This window comes from Podarcis tiliguerta (assembly GCF_965153285.1).
Source record: "Podarcis tiliguerta genome assembly, chromosome: 13".
NCBI classification, from domain to species: domain Eukaryota; kingdom Metazoa; phylum Chordata; class Lepidosauria; order Squamata; family Lacertidae; genus Podarcis; species Podarcis tiliguerta.
The window spans coordinates 2,350,247-2,365,069 of NC_139546.1; the positions used below are offsets into that span (position 1 = coordinate 2,350,247).

The 14,823-nt window shown below is 41.0% G+C and overlaps 1 protein-coding gene and 1 long non-coding RNA gene across 30 annotated transcripts in view; one reads left to right on the forward strand and one right to left on the reverse strand.

The window, feature by feature from the left end:
• PTPN3 (protein tyrosine phosphatase non-receptor type 3) overlaps positions 1–14,823 on the reverse strand; it is a 94,995-nt gene that overhangs the window by 41,211 nt on the left and 38,961 nt on the right. For 23 of the 29 annotated variants that reach the window (XR_014503950.1, XM_083407572.1, XM_083407560.1 and 20 more), the window contains exons 2-4: positions 7,759–7,913; positions 2,108–2,215; positions 1,976–2,018 (exon numbers count right to left, since the gene is read on the reverse strand). Coding sequence is in view for 10 of the 29 variants with exons in the window: in XM_083407560.1 (XP_083263686.1) it covers positions 1,976–2,018; positions 2,108–2,215; positions 7,759–7,913 (306 nt within the window). In the remaining 19 variants the exon portion in view is untranslated. Of the gene's footprint in view, positions 1–1,975; positions 2,019–2,107; positions 2,216–3,353; positions 3,435–7,758; positions 7,914–14,823 lie in introns of those variants that run through there. The other 6 variants (XM_083407571.1, XM_083407565.1, XM_083407562.1 and 3 more) reach the window with 3 other exon arrangements.
• LOC310661678 overlaps positions 3,534–14,823 on the forward strand; it is a 39,474-nt gene continuing 28,184 nt past the window's right edge. Inside the window, exons 1-2 of the long non-coding RNA XR_014504048.1 lie at positions 3,534–3,836; positions 7,243–7,454. This is a non-coding gene — a long non-coding RNA (uncharacterized lncRNA). The remainder of the gene's footprint in view (positions 3,837–7,242; positions 7,455–14,823) is intronic.

The following is a 14,823-nucleotide window of genomic DNA, read 5'->3' on the forward strand; positions in this document are numbered from 1 at the left end:
AATTGATTTTGAAGTTTAAAGGTCAAGAAATAATAATATGGAATGTAATTAAGTGCAAGATGTAATTACAAAAGTAAATTTGATATAAAAATGATGAGAATTTAAGTATATTGAGGTATAAGATCATAAAAATAAAACAAAATTTAAGCAGAAGTAATAAATATTTAAAGAACCGGAAAGGGAAGCTGAGGGAAGTCATGGCGAGGTTTTTTATTTTTTGTTTATATGACAAATGTTACATTGTGTTATTTGATTGAATAGTAAATTGTAAAATCCAATTAATTTTACAGCAAGGGCTCTGAGACATATTTTGTTTGTATTAAATAACCAATAAAACTTATTTTTTTTAAAATATATCAGATGACATTGTAACATAAGAGGGTAGAATTTTAACTATTCTCACGAATGTGTGAGTTATTTCCGGCTCTAAGAGACCTTAACTCTGTACAATTATTATTATTTTGTAAAAAAAATTACTTCAAAATCAATTTATTTTATAACCACAAAAACACGCTCCTTATTTTTAAAACATAACAAGTACATGGTTAGTCCATTCTACAACAAACTTATGATACCCCTGTTAGTTGTGGTTTGCACACAATGGCTTATCAAACCTACAGGGAATAAAATGACAAAAATTCACTTTGAATGGTCAGTGACCCTGTTCTGTGGCACATAATACAATTTTTATAACTTATTTTGAAAGAGACTACATTAGCTTTATTTTGATACAAAAATAAGCCCAATCAGTTGAAAAATAAGCGAAACAGGAGGTTTTTTCTAAACTGAGGCAGAAATTGCATCAGCTTAAATCAGGTGAAAACTGAAATTTTAAAAAAATTCTGCGCCCAATTTTGGACCAACAAATCTAAAAAAAATAATTTGAGGTTATCTCATAGGTATCTACACATATTTATATATATATTTTTAAGAAAATCTGAGACGTGAGAGCACGGTCGAACATTTAAATCAGGTGCTTTGGCATGGAATGACCCATGAGTCAACAGTCTGAAGCAACAACAAAAATAGCTGCAGCAACAGAAGTATAGTATCTAGATCAAGGGAAGCAATGTTATTGTTGTTTAGTCGTTTAGTTGTGTCCAACTCTTCCGTGACCCAATGGACCAGAGCATGCCAGGCACTCCTTGTCTTCCACTGCCTCCCGCAGCAATAGTACCACTCTATTCTGCCTTAGACAGACCACACGCGGTATACAGTTCTGGGCACCACAATTTAAGAAGGATATTGACAAGCTGGAGCTTGTCAACCAACTCTTTTGGTTGACCAAAAGAGGTCAACCAAAATGATCAAGGGTCTGGAGGCCAAGCCTTAAGAGAAATGTTTGAGGGAGTTGGGTGTGTTTAGCCTGGAAAAGAGGAGACTGAGAGAAGAAATAATAGTCATCTTCTAATATCACATGGAACTGTCACATGGAACAAGCAGGCTTGTTTTCTCCTACTCCAGAAGTTGGGACACAAACCAATGGATTCAAGTTACAAGGAAAGAGATTCTGACTAAACATCAGGAATATCTTTCTGACAGTAAGAGCTGTTAGACAGTGGAACGGACTCCCTTGTGAGGATATGGGACTGCCTTCATTGGAGGTTTTTAAGCAAAGGTTCGGTATCCACCTGTCATGGATGCTTTAGCATTGCAAGGGGTTGAACTAGGTTCCTTCCAACTCTACAATTCTATATTTCTATTAACACTTTGAATAATGTGTACAGTTCTGGCCACCACACCTCAGCAAGCATAATATAGAACTGAAGTTCAGAAATAATAGACCAGAATTATTATGGGTCTGAAGCAACTACCCTATGGAGGAAAGGGGCTTTATTTTAGAGAAGAGGCAAAGTGGGGCATGAATTATGCAGCAAGTGGAAAAAGTGGACAGAGAGAATTTTTTCTCCCTCTCTCATTATACTAGAATCCCAAGTCATATGAGATTTTGAAGCAAGAAATTTTAAAGCATTACCTTTTAGCTGTTTCCGAACAAGTTTACCAGATTCAAGCCATCTCTGCAAATATTTTTTAAAAAAACAAAGTTAGGAAGCTTTCTGACTGCATTTTTTTAAAAAAAATCTTGAATATGAATATGTTTCCTTACTGTTGAATCTGCTGAGTCTTCACAGTGCTGCAAACCAAAATATTCCTTCTCTGTCACACCCAAGTGATTAAAGGCCAAATCCAACAACACCTGACCAGTATCTTGTTTCTGAAAAGTAAAAGTAAAAGCATTTAGAATGCTAATCTTTGCCACACAGAGTGCTTTAAAAATGTAATTTCACTAACATTTACATATAAAAGGGAAATTACTACTAGGAATAAATGGAAGAACTGCTATAATTATTAAATTGAATGTCAAGCTCTCTTCATAAACAGTTTATAACTCAGCCACAAGCCAGAGCCTGCTCACTTTCTTCCACCAGATTAACTAATTCTCAAACAATTTTTCTTTACCTCTCCAGCAGCGTGCTTATGAACACTCCATTCACAGGATAATATTTTTTGCAGGACTGCCTGTATAGCTGAGCCTTCAAAATCCTGTTACATGAAAGGTTCTGGGCACCTGGGATGCCATATTTACTATGACAAGCTATATAAATTTCCTTAGGACATCCCTAATTTCATTGGAGAAATCCTTTTAATATCCAGAATTTGAGAACTTCTTAAAACTTTAAAAGATTAATGTAAGCACCATCCACCCTCTCTCCCTTGATGGGTGCCATGTCCTCTCAAGAGTGTTTTCTTGTGTAAATACAGATAATGGGACTCCAATATTGGAGATTAATCAGAATAAAACAACAAGGAGATGTCAGATTTACCGTATGTTTATGTTTCTGGCATAAACAAAACAACTATTTGTAGGCTACAGCTGCCTTCATGAGGTGCATTCAGCAGACTGACAAAGTGTGCTTAAATGTGCAGTCTTAAAAATGCCATAATATTCCTCCTAATATTCCATAACATTTCTCCTAAATAACGTGGTTTCGGGGAAGAGGGGAGGTCACAAACCTCTCCAAAGGAGCCTTCCAGCACCTGATTATGTGAACAAGAAACCTGCATAGAGCTAGACACAGTTCAAAAATGAATATGTACCTGTATTACATATAAACAGAATTGTGTTTTTTTTGGGGGGGGGATGCTGTATACAAACACACCTCCTGTAAGCAGACCTATACTAGCTCATTAGTTAGCAACCATCTCCTACATGAATACTATGTCTAAAGAATGTGTTTCTTTAAAAAAATTAAAAATCAACAGGTCAGCATTCAAATAGCCTGAGAGCATATCCAGACATCTTTTTAAATTTCAAGAAGGGAAAGGAAATAATGCTCCAACCAAGTACCAACCAAATATTTTATATCGAAAGAAATAACTTTCCACACTGCTCTGCCTCCGTTTCTGAAGCATTCTGGCACTCAACAACTCATCTGATGTCCTAACAGTTCCACAGTAAGTGCTATCATGGGTCCCATTGTGACTCAGGTCCTGTTGCTAAGGATATGCTGCCAACTGCATCAGCACAACAGTACTGGTCCTCCAGCAGGAGTGCACTTGCAAGCACAATCTTCTCACTTGAGTCAAGTTTCTGTCCCACTCTTCAACAGTTGAACAGGAAGGGCACGTCAAGTGTTGGGACATCTCAGCTACTGATTTGGCTATTAATTTTAGAGTTCTGCTTATAGAATTAAGAACTGTGTACTAATGCTGAGACCATGCACTGACTTTTTGAACAAAGCTTGCAGGCTTCCTTGAGCTGAGAGTCCGAGTTTCGTGAATGAGGCTTGGAGCTACGACAAGCGCTTTAACTATGCATTGACTTCAAAGTGATGGTAAGGGCAGGGTTAACTCCATATCTAAGTACGAAAGCAGTACCTGGAAGTTGGGTTTGAGCACCCATCCTTATCAAGGAGTCCGGATAGCTTAGTTGGCTGGGGCGTGGTGCTGATAACACCAAGATTGCAGGTTTGATCCCCATATAGGACAACTGCATTTTCCTGCATTGCAGGGGGCTGGGCTCAGTGATCCTCAGGGTCCCTTCCAACTCTACAATTCTATGATTCTAAGGATATATTGGTTTCACATTCTGAGCTTTCTCTCTGATTAGCATATGAACCAGAAGAGACTTCTAAGGAACAGAATATGCCACGACAGGATGATGAGCTCCTTACTATCCAACAATTTTCTCAATTTTAAACAAATCTGCACATTGCATTATAAAGTTGTCACTTGGCAGGTATCTTGGTCCACATTCAATACTGAGTGTGTTCAAAGTACTGTCTCAGCAGCAATAACCCCAGAAAAGTACCGTAACAGCAGCAATAACCCCAAGATTCTTAGCACATGGAAATATAATTGTCCCAATGAATTTCAGACATGATTTGCTTTCAGGCTACATGAGACACGTTAATGACAACAAAGGCTGGGAAGTGGACCTTCTAATTTTGAGGAAATAACAGGCGGGGAGGGGACCTTCCATGCATCTCAAACAGTTCCTTTCCACAGAAGTGTCCATGGGAAAGAAATATCAGAACTGAACTATCAGACTAGTTGATATTCCTGGCCTACATACCATTTTCCAACCCAGTTTTGGCACAAATAAGACAGAAGCTTCATTTCAAGGACCTGTCCAGGTTGTCCAGTATAATGCAATACTCTCAATGGTAAAAGCTATAGACATTGCATGATTCCTCAAGAGCCAATTACACATGATGTGCTGAATGCACATAAAGAAAAAACTGCAGACATTTGTCGCTGATAAACTGTCAACCTACATGCACCAAATCAAAAAAAAAGTTCTCAAAATATTTCTTCCATATATGCAGTGCAGTAAAGGTAAAGGTACCCCTGCCCGTATGGGCCAGTCTTGACAGTCTTGACAGTCTTGAAAAAAGGATGTGTACAAAAAATGGAAAAGGGGGGAAACCACCAAAGAGGAATTCAAACAAATAGCCAGCACGTGTAGACACAAAGTCAGAAAAGCTAAAGCACAGAATGAACTCAGGCTTGCTAGAGAGGTTAAAAGCAACAAAAAAGGCTTCTATGGGTATGTTCGTAGCAAAAGGAAGTACAAAGAAACAGTGGGGTCACTCAGAGGAGAAGATGGTGAAATGCAAACAGGGGACACAGAAAGGGCTGAACTCCTCAATGCCTTCTTTGCCTCAGTCTTCTCCGATAAAGAAAACAATGCCCGACCTGAAGAATTTGGAGGAAATGATTCAGCAGAGGAAACACAGCCCAGAATAACTAAGGAGATAGTACAAGAATACTTGGCTAGTTTAGATGTATTCAAGTCTCCAGGGCCAGATGAACTGCATCCAAGAGTATTAAAAGAACTGGCAGATGTGATCTCAGAACCAATGGCAGTCATCTTTGAGAATTCCTGGAGAACAGGCGAAGTCCCGGCAGACTGGAGGAGGGCAAATGTTGTCCCTATTTTCAAAAAGGGGAAAAGAGAGGACCCAAATAATTACCGCCCAGTCAGTCTGACATCAATACCAGGGAAGATTCTGGAGCAGATCATTAAGGAAACAATCTGTGAGCACCTAGAAAGGAATGCTGTGATCACCAATAGTCAGCATGGATTTCTGAAAAATAAGTCATGTCAGACGAACCTGATCTCATTTTTTGACAGAATTACAAGCCTGGTAGATGAAGGGAACGCAGTGGATGTAGTCTACCTTGATTTCAGCAAGGCATTTGACAAGGTGCCCCATGATATTCTTGTAAAGAAGCTGGTAAAATGCGGTCTTGACTATGCTACCACTCAGTGGATTTGTAACTGGCTGACTGACCGGACCCAAAGGGTGCTCATCAATGGTTCCTCTTCATCCTGGAGAAGAGTGACTAGTGGGGTGCCACAGGGTTCTGTCTTGGGCCCGGTCTTATTCAACATCTTTATCAACGACTTGGATGATGGACTCAAGGGCATCCTGATCAAATTTGCAGATGACACCAAACTGGGAGGGGTGGCTAACACCCCAGAAGACAGGATCACACTTCAAAACGACCTTGACAGATTAGAGAACTGGGCCAAAACAAACAAGATGAATTTTAACAGGGAGAAATGTAAAGTATTGCACTTGGGCAAAAAAAATGAGAGGCACAAATACAAGATGGGTGACACCTGGCTTGAGAGCAGTACATGTGAAAAGGATCTAGGAGTCTTGGTTGACCACAAACTTAACATGAGCCAACAGTGTGACGCGGCAGCTAAAAAAGCCAATGCAATTCTGGGCTGCATCAATAGGAGTATAGCATCTAGATCAAGGGAAGTTATAGTGCCACTGTATTCTGCTCTGGTCAGACCTCACCTGGAGTACTGTGTCCAGTTCTGGGCACCACAGTTCAAGAAGGACACTGACAAACTAGAACGTGTACAGAGGAGGGCAACCAAAATGGTCAAAGGCCTGGAAACAATGCCTTATGAGGATCGGCTAAGGGAGCTGGGCATGTTTAGCCTGGAGAAGAGGAGGTTAAGGGGTGATATGATAGCCATGTTCAAATATATAAAAGGATGTCACATAGAGGAGGGAGAAAGGTTGTTTTCTGCTGCTCCAGAGAAGCGGACACGGAGCAATGGATCCAAACTACAAGAAAGAAGATTCCACCTAAACATTAGGAAGAACTTCCTGACAGTAAGAGCTGTTAGACAGTGGAATTTGCTGCCAAGGAGTGTGGTGGAGTCTCCTTCTTTGGAGGTCTTTAAGCAGAGGCTTGACAACCATATGTCAGGAGTGCTCTGATGGTGTTTCCTGCTTGGCAGGGGGTTGGACTCGATGACCCTTGTGGTCTCTTCCAACTCTATGATTCTATGATTCTATGATTCTATGACAGACTCTAGGGTTGTGCGCCCATCTCACTCAAAGAGGCCAAGGGCCAGCGCTGTCCGAAGACACTTCCGGGTCACGTGGCCAGCGTGACGAAGCTGCTCTGGCGAGCCGGCACCAGCACAGCACACGGAAACGCCGTTTACCTTCCCGCTAGTAAGCGGTCCCTATTTATCTACTTGCACCCAGGGGTGCTTTCAAACTGCTAGGTTGGCAGGCGCTGGGACCGAACAGCGGGAGCGCACCCCGCCGCGGGGATTCGAACCGCCGACCTTTCGATCGGTAAGCCCTAGGCACTGAGGCTTTAACCCACAGCGCCACCCGCGTCCCATATGCAGTGCAGTTAGCATTAAAAAACAACAACAACATACCTCAGCTATCTGAACTGATTGTGACCTTTCATCCATAGATGCTGGCAGGTCTATTGATGTCATTAACCTCTTGAAACAAGAGATGTGGACTATGCCACTATCACTGGCTACAAGAAGAGAATATTTCACAGCTAAGTTTGAAAGAAACCTGGATTCTAACATGTTCTGTAATGGATGGTATGGCAGTAATTCAGACCATGGGAAACCCAAGGATGTAGTGACCTTTGAAGACTAAGCAGACTTGTTTAAAGTGAGTACGGTATCTTGTCCAGTTTCAATGAATGTTACACCACAACAGATGTTGTATTTGACTGCTTCAAGAAACCTTCCATTAAGGATGTTACCATGCCAAAATTGGAAAAGGAAGGAAAACAAAGAGTTTTAGCAGCAGTTTTTCAGAACCAATTTGCTTTTGTGAAGTTGATGTTGTGCAGTGAAGGATCAAATATCTGATATGCAACAGTTTCTCAAGTTTCCAAATTGGACCAGAAACCCCAAAACACAGGGGCCCCATGCTTTACAGATATCACACATTTCAAAATCCCAAGACTTACACTAACTTTGAAGCTTTGCATTGAGCCATCCAAAAAGCGGACACTGCAAATGATCTCAGATCGGGTCCGTTCCTTTGGTAGTTCTGATGCTCGAATGTTATTTATTCTCCCACCTAGTGCTCGTAACCGAGAGTTCATAACTGTTGCTGAACAACCTGCAAAGAAAGATGCCAAAGTATATTTTTACGTGAAACAGACATATGCTTTTGGTTATATACAAGCTTTCCTTTAAACTGCTTTGAAGTTTTACAGTATATAAATATACAGTATATAAATTCTGTGCATGTAAGTAAGTAAATAAAACTCTTCCTCTAAATTCACCACACATGCCACATCAAGATGTACAATAGTGGGACAATAGTGTTGCAGTTAAAGAAACGCAAAAAGAACATCATAATATTGTTGGAGTTTCCAAACTGCTTAGGAAAACAAGAACACACACAGTGTAAGATGATTTTTTTATGTACAGTGGTATGTCGGGTTAAGAACTTAATTCATTCTGGAGGTCCGTTCTTAACCTCAAACTGTTCTTAACCTGAGGTACCACTTTAGCTAATGGGGACTCCGGCTGCCGCTGCATGATTTCTGTTCTCACCCTGATGCAAAGTTCTTAACCCGAGGTACTATTTCTGGGTTAGCAGACTTTGTAACCTGAAGCATCTGTAACCTGAAGCATCTGTAACCCAAGGTACCACTGTACTGATTTGATCATTTAGATGGCTACTACATTTTTATAACTTAATTTAAGTTACCCAAATACTGTTTTGTTTTTGTAAATTTTTTGTAAAGCATTTGTAAAGTCATAGGGGGCATTTTCAAAATACAAGAGCCCTTAATAAATACAACAATTATTGTTCACTAACTTAGCACGCTAACAGTCATTATAACTATAGGGACGGTGTTCCGGGGGCCATAGATTTTTTTTCTTAACAGCAAATAACAATCATCCACTTATAAGTAGAAACAAAAGGGTTCACTTTCGCTGCATGACCAGGAAAGGAACCAAACATGCTCCTTTCCCACTAACACTCCACATATGGCCAGCCCTTGCAATTCTGACCTGGAAATAATAATATTTTTTCAGATATCAATAGAGAATATTGTAGGTCCTGATCATTTGCAGATGGTGATTTGCATAAAAAGTCAGGTTTATCAACACAAGTGAGGTGTATCATTTTAGATTCTATAGTGTCATTACGTAATGCAAATTTTGTTTGAGGGCTGCCATTTTTCTGAGTGCATTAGAGCCAGCAGCATGACTGCTGATAACACTATGGCTAAGATGGGGACTTGTGTAGTGGAAGACTCTGTAGAGTGGTCCCCCGGCATCATCCAGTTCTCCAGTTGTTGTGAACCAAATCTTGTTCTCTGGATCACCCCTCCAGGAATCATTTCCTCTTCCACTTCATGTGCATGTGGCAGCATTTCACTCCTGTCAAAGTGGGGGGGTTTCCATTGTGGGGGAGTTTTCCTCACCCTCCAGCAGTCAGTTAGCATTCTATACCCAGTGAGAGTACATAGTCCTAACATACCTGGAATTAGGCAAATGTATGTCCATCTGCCCCACCCAAATTTAAAAATAAATAAATAATGGAAGGGAGAGCCCAAAATAGAAAAAGGAAAAAAACAGGGCGCATATTCAGAGGGCACAAAATAGGACAAAAACGGGAAATGGGGAGGGAGAAAAAATGGAGTGGCTGGCAACCTGAACAGAACTGCCACATTTTGCTATAGGCCATGCTTGTCACATTGCACTTTCATACAATGACTGCCAATTCACTCATTTCCTTAACTGAAGCCTTGAGGAATTCTATTGCTTCCTTGAGAGAGTGTTGTCACTTGAATAGCAAAGCCATAGTATAAATAAATAAAATAATAAGACATGTTCATATAATAGGACTGCAACATCTCTATTGCCAAGGTGGAGCTTGTGTATAACTTCCACTATTTTTCATTAAAGCAATGATGCACCTCAGTACAGTCATTGTTACATGCAGTTTGCCTAATAGAACAAGAAGATGGTCCAGGTTCCTGCAACACATATTATGCTGCTTGCCTGAGATGTACAGACTTAACTAAGTATATATATTTTCTCCCAGGCACCGCTACAGCCTGATTAATGCTCTCTACCTATAGTTAAACTTTAAACAGTGTTGACCATGCTGTGTTGACTATGCTGTTTATAGTTCATGTGTGAGTGGTGCTTTACACTCTGGTGTAAAGAAGGGCTTCATTTATTCATGAATTATATGCATGCAATGTAGGATTTTTCAAACTTGTGAAACACTCTCTGCAGTACTATTTTCTTGATTGTCTGTAACTTCTACAGTTTCCACAGTTCTTGCAAAAGTCTCTGCTATGAGCCACATCTTAATATTAGCGCCCATTTTAGAAGAGGTAAAGGTAAAGAAGCCATGGACGGTTAAGTCCAGTCAAAGGCGACTTCATCTTGCTTCAGGCCAAGGAAGCAGACATTGGTCCAGAGACAGCTTTCTGGGTCATGTGGGCAGCATGACTAAACTGCTTTGGCACAGGGGAACATCATGACAGACACCACAGCGCACAGGAACGTCATTTATTTTCCCACTGTAGTGATACCTATTTATCAACTTGCACTGGTATGCTTTTGAAGTGCTAGGTTGGCAGAAGCTGGGAAAGAGCCACGGGAGCTCACCCTGTCACAGAGATTCGAACTGCCAACCTTCTGATCAGCAAGCCCAAGAGGCTCAGTGGTTTAGATCACAGTGTCACCTGCGTCTCTTTACCATTTATCTTTACCATTTTAGTACTTTCTGCTTTCAAGGAGATGCTGACTCTTAACAATAGAGCTCCATCTTGGAATTCTGAGTGCTTTAGACTTTGAGATGGCATCTTGCCACATGAAATCTCATATTTATAGCATGGTTTTTGTGCAGATCACACTTCTGCCTGTCTGTCCAAATCAATGTTCCATTACCACCAAATAAAAGGGTTCAGAGTACAGAACTTAAAACATGGGGAAGTGAGGGACAGATTGTTTCCTTCTGAACTGTTATCTAAAGAACTGGGAACAAAAATCTGTTATCCCCAATAATATTGTTCTAGTATCTTTAGAGAATACTAAAGGAAATAATTTTAAGAACAAATGGAGAAGGAAGAAAAGACATTCAATTCCAAAGTCTTTTGGACATCCCCCCCCTCCCCAGAACTAGTTAAAGAGTGTAACTATCAGATTATACTCCCTTGATTCACATGTCACAGTAAGGCAAACTATAACTTACCAGGATTGCATAAATGTAAAGGCTCCCAAAGAGGAGAGTGCAGCTGCTGTGTCCCTCCCCAGTCTTTATTCCTGTACTGTGCTGTACTAAGCCAAGGTTTGGCTTAGAATATCAGCCAAAGCTAGGCTTGTGGTTAAAGCTCTCTCCTCAAAGATCACAAACTGTAGCCAACCTTCATTGCAACCAATTTTGAATCCACTTTCCTCCATAGCCAATTTAAACACCCAAAAGTTCTTAAAGCTGCATTTCTGTCTCTCTCACACCCAATGGAAAGAGACTAAGAAATGCTTTAAGTGGAACATTTTGAATCAGTCTTAAGGATCAACCTATTAAAAGCAGGTGCTAAAGATACATACTACGTGAAAAGTTACATTAATAAATCTGTGTCCAAAACCCTACTATTATAATCCACCAATGAGTTCACTTCTTTGCTACAGGGGCTCCAGGCAAAGCTCACTTATGCACCTCTCTTTACATAGATGGTGGTGGCTTGGATATATAAGCATCCATAGTCAGAAAACTGAACATGTTACACTTAAATGTTCCATTGTGAATTAATTACCTTATAGCATGTTTTCACTATCATTCATTTTTATTTGCTTCAAAATAAAGTCTATGTGAAGCTTTTAACCTGGACACTAAGGGGAATGATTAGAGACAGTCAAAAGCAATCAACTCTCAGTATTTTATTGTTTTTCTTATTGCAACGTGTGTGTGTTTTTACAGGCAACTAAAATATTTACTTCTCCATAATTAATTTTTGCATGCTGAAGTGATTCCTGAAGAATGTGGGCTCCGTGCCAAGTTGACAAGCTGTGTAAATTAATCTCACACAATGGCAAGGCACATGGATTATTCCTCATGGTCCAAGTGTTATGTTTCAAGAGGCAACTCTGCTGCACTGAACATTTAGTAGAACTACTTGCTCATGGGAGGAGGCGGAAGGGAAGGTAAATTAGGAACAATATAATTTTCTGCACCTTCCATTATAGAGAGCAAAACTACCGATACTCATTTTACAGCTACCACTATTAACTTTGACTTCTTTAATCTCACTGAACTGGTAAACACTGATATCTTCTTCAAGAAGGATAGGTACTTCAGTGTGAAAATGCTACCTAGGATAGCAATGGGAAGTTTTTTTGTTTGGTTCACATCTAAATAAAAATCTAGGTAATATACACTTCCTGAAACAATATGTGAACCAAAACCTAGGTATCCTTCAAAACGGAAATCCTTTGAAGTCCCCCAACCCAAATGAATGTGTACAAAGTATGTATATTAGGGAAACAAGGCATAAAAATGACAGCCAGTGAGTGCAGTGGTTAGGGTGTGAGACTAAATCCCCACTCATGAAGCTCGCTGAGTAACCTTGGGCCAAACACTGCTTCTCATTCTAACCTACCTCACAGGGTTGCTGTGCTAATTAATGAGGAGGGAGAGAACTACGCATACCACCTCTGGAAAAAGAGCAACCAGTCTCAGCAGTGGAGGCACATCACATAATCTGAATCTGTCAGGCAGCGATGTTCTGCTTTGCTTTTTGATTGATGTGGTTACTTATGGATGTTCTTGAGCAGGCACAGTGAGTGGCTGTGGCAGTAGTAGCAGTGCAGGCCGCCACAACAGTCCTAACACTTTGGGGGCTGATAAGGGCAGCCCACACAGATCTGCAGCCAGCAGGAATTCACATGCCATTGCCTATTTTGTTCTCTTGGGCTCCAATGGTAGTAGAAGGTTCATTGAAGGTGTCATCGGCACCCTGGAGTATGGGAGGTTCTGTTACCTGGACAGAAAGTAACAGTGGTGCGTTATCTGCAAGCAACTCTGAGGGCCTTGCTCTGTCTTCTCTCTAGTATTTTCACCAGGTATGCTACTTGAGAGTTTTTAGAGCTGGTATGGGGTGAAGCACAACATTCTGGACAGATCTGGACAGATCACGGTTCCTTTGCAGGTAGAAGGATAGGCCTGGGTTCTGGGGACACTGAGGGTTAAAGGTCCTCCTAGTTTGCTTCAAGTGACCAAATCAGAGGGAATAAGTAGATGAATTCACTCTTACATATAGGGTGCTTACCACTAAACTGAGGAATGCTAAGCCGTGCAAGATTCATGGCAAGGAGGAACTAGGATAATTGTTATGTTATGTTATTATTTGGGAGGGTGCAGACACAGTTGTGGAGTGGGCCCCTTTGGTACAGTATTTAGATGCTATTCACAGAGCTTACTGTTCACATTAGCTTGACAAGGGGGCAGCATCCCATTTGCAGATCTTTGCTGAGGTCTGTAGGGATAGCCTTGACTGAATGATCATCAAGAAGTATCTGGAGGAGAGTCCTTTATTAAGCACTCTGTGCGGTTTCCTCTTGAACAGTTTGAATTCACTGGAGTTTTCTGCAGTATAGTGTCTGCACTGGGCTACTTCTTGGGAGCTTTGCCTCTTATTCTTTCTAAATTGGGGTTGCTGCTATGGCTGCAAAGAGGATGCAATGCCAGCTGGCATTCTGGGGCATATCAGATGTGCATGCACCCTGGTGACTCGACTAGCACTAAGGGCAACTCTAAGGGCCAAACGGAACTGTCCTTTTCCTGTAACTGGTAGACCATTGGTGAAGGAGCAGCCAGGTTATAATCCAATGGGTGATGTTATTTGGCACTAGGTAAGGGGGAGTTTGAATAGTTGCCTCACCTGACCTGACTGCATGGTCCAGGAGGCAGCAAGAGGCTGGCACTCCCTCCTCAACAGCTCAGTACCAAGTCCAAGGTAGTTTGGGGACTCTCCTTCATCACCCTTTCTGGGTTGTGCAATTGCTAGTACCATTGTATTGGATTTGAACAGTGGATTTGAGAGAAATTCAGAAATTGCTGAATTCCAAAAAAGTGGTGCCTGATGAGAAATGAAAAATATATCTGTGGCACACTTTCTCAGAAATCTCAAGAACGATAGGCCTCAATAAACACAGCACAGCACACCATTGCGCACCCGCATGGCCCCACAATATGCCAACATCTTCATGGCAGATTTAGAACAACGTTTCCTAAACTCCTACCCACTCAAACCTCTCTTGTACCTGTGACATATTGATGATATTTTTATTATCTGGAACATGGTCAACAGACCCTGGACACCTTCCACCAGGCATTCAATGACTTTCACCCCACCATCAACCTAACAATGAACCAATCTATGCAAGAAATACATTTTTGGACAATACTATAAAAATACAGGATGAGTGTATAGACACCACCTTATACCATGAACCAACTGACTGACAAACATATCTACACGCTTCTAGCTACCATCCCAAACATACGAAACAATCCATTGTACATAGCCAGGCCCTACATTACAGCCGCATCTGTTCCAACTCTACAGACAGAGACTCTCACCTAAGAGATCTACGGCAAACCTTTTTAGAACTAAAATATCTGCCTGATGAAGTTAGACAACAGATCAACAGAGCCAGACTGATACCCAGAGAGAACTTGCTGCAAGACAGACCCAAAAAAGAAAGTAACAGAATACCGCTATTAATCACATACAGCTCCCATTTTAAAACAGTTCAATGCATCATCAGAGATCTACAACCTCTCCTAAGCAATGAGAGTTCTGTTTCTCAAGCTCTGGGAGGAAGACCTTCCATTGCTTACAGACAGACACCCAATCTTAAACAACTCCTCACCCACAATAATACAACAACCAGACTTAACATGGACACTGGTACCAGAGCCTGCAATAAACCCAGATGCCAACTCTGCTGCCACATACACCCAGACAACACCGTTACTGGCCCCAACAACATCAAAC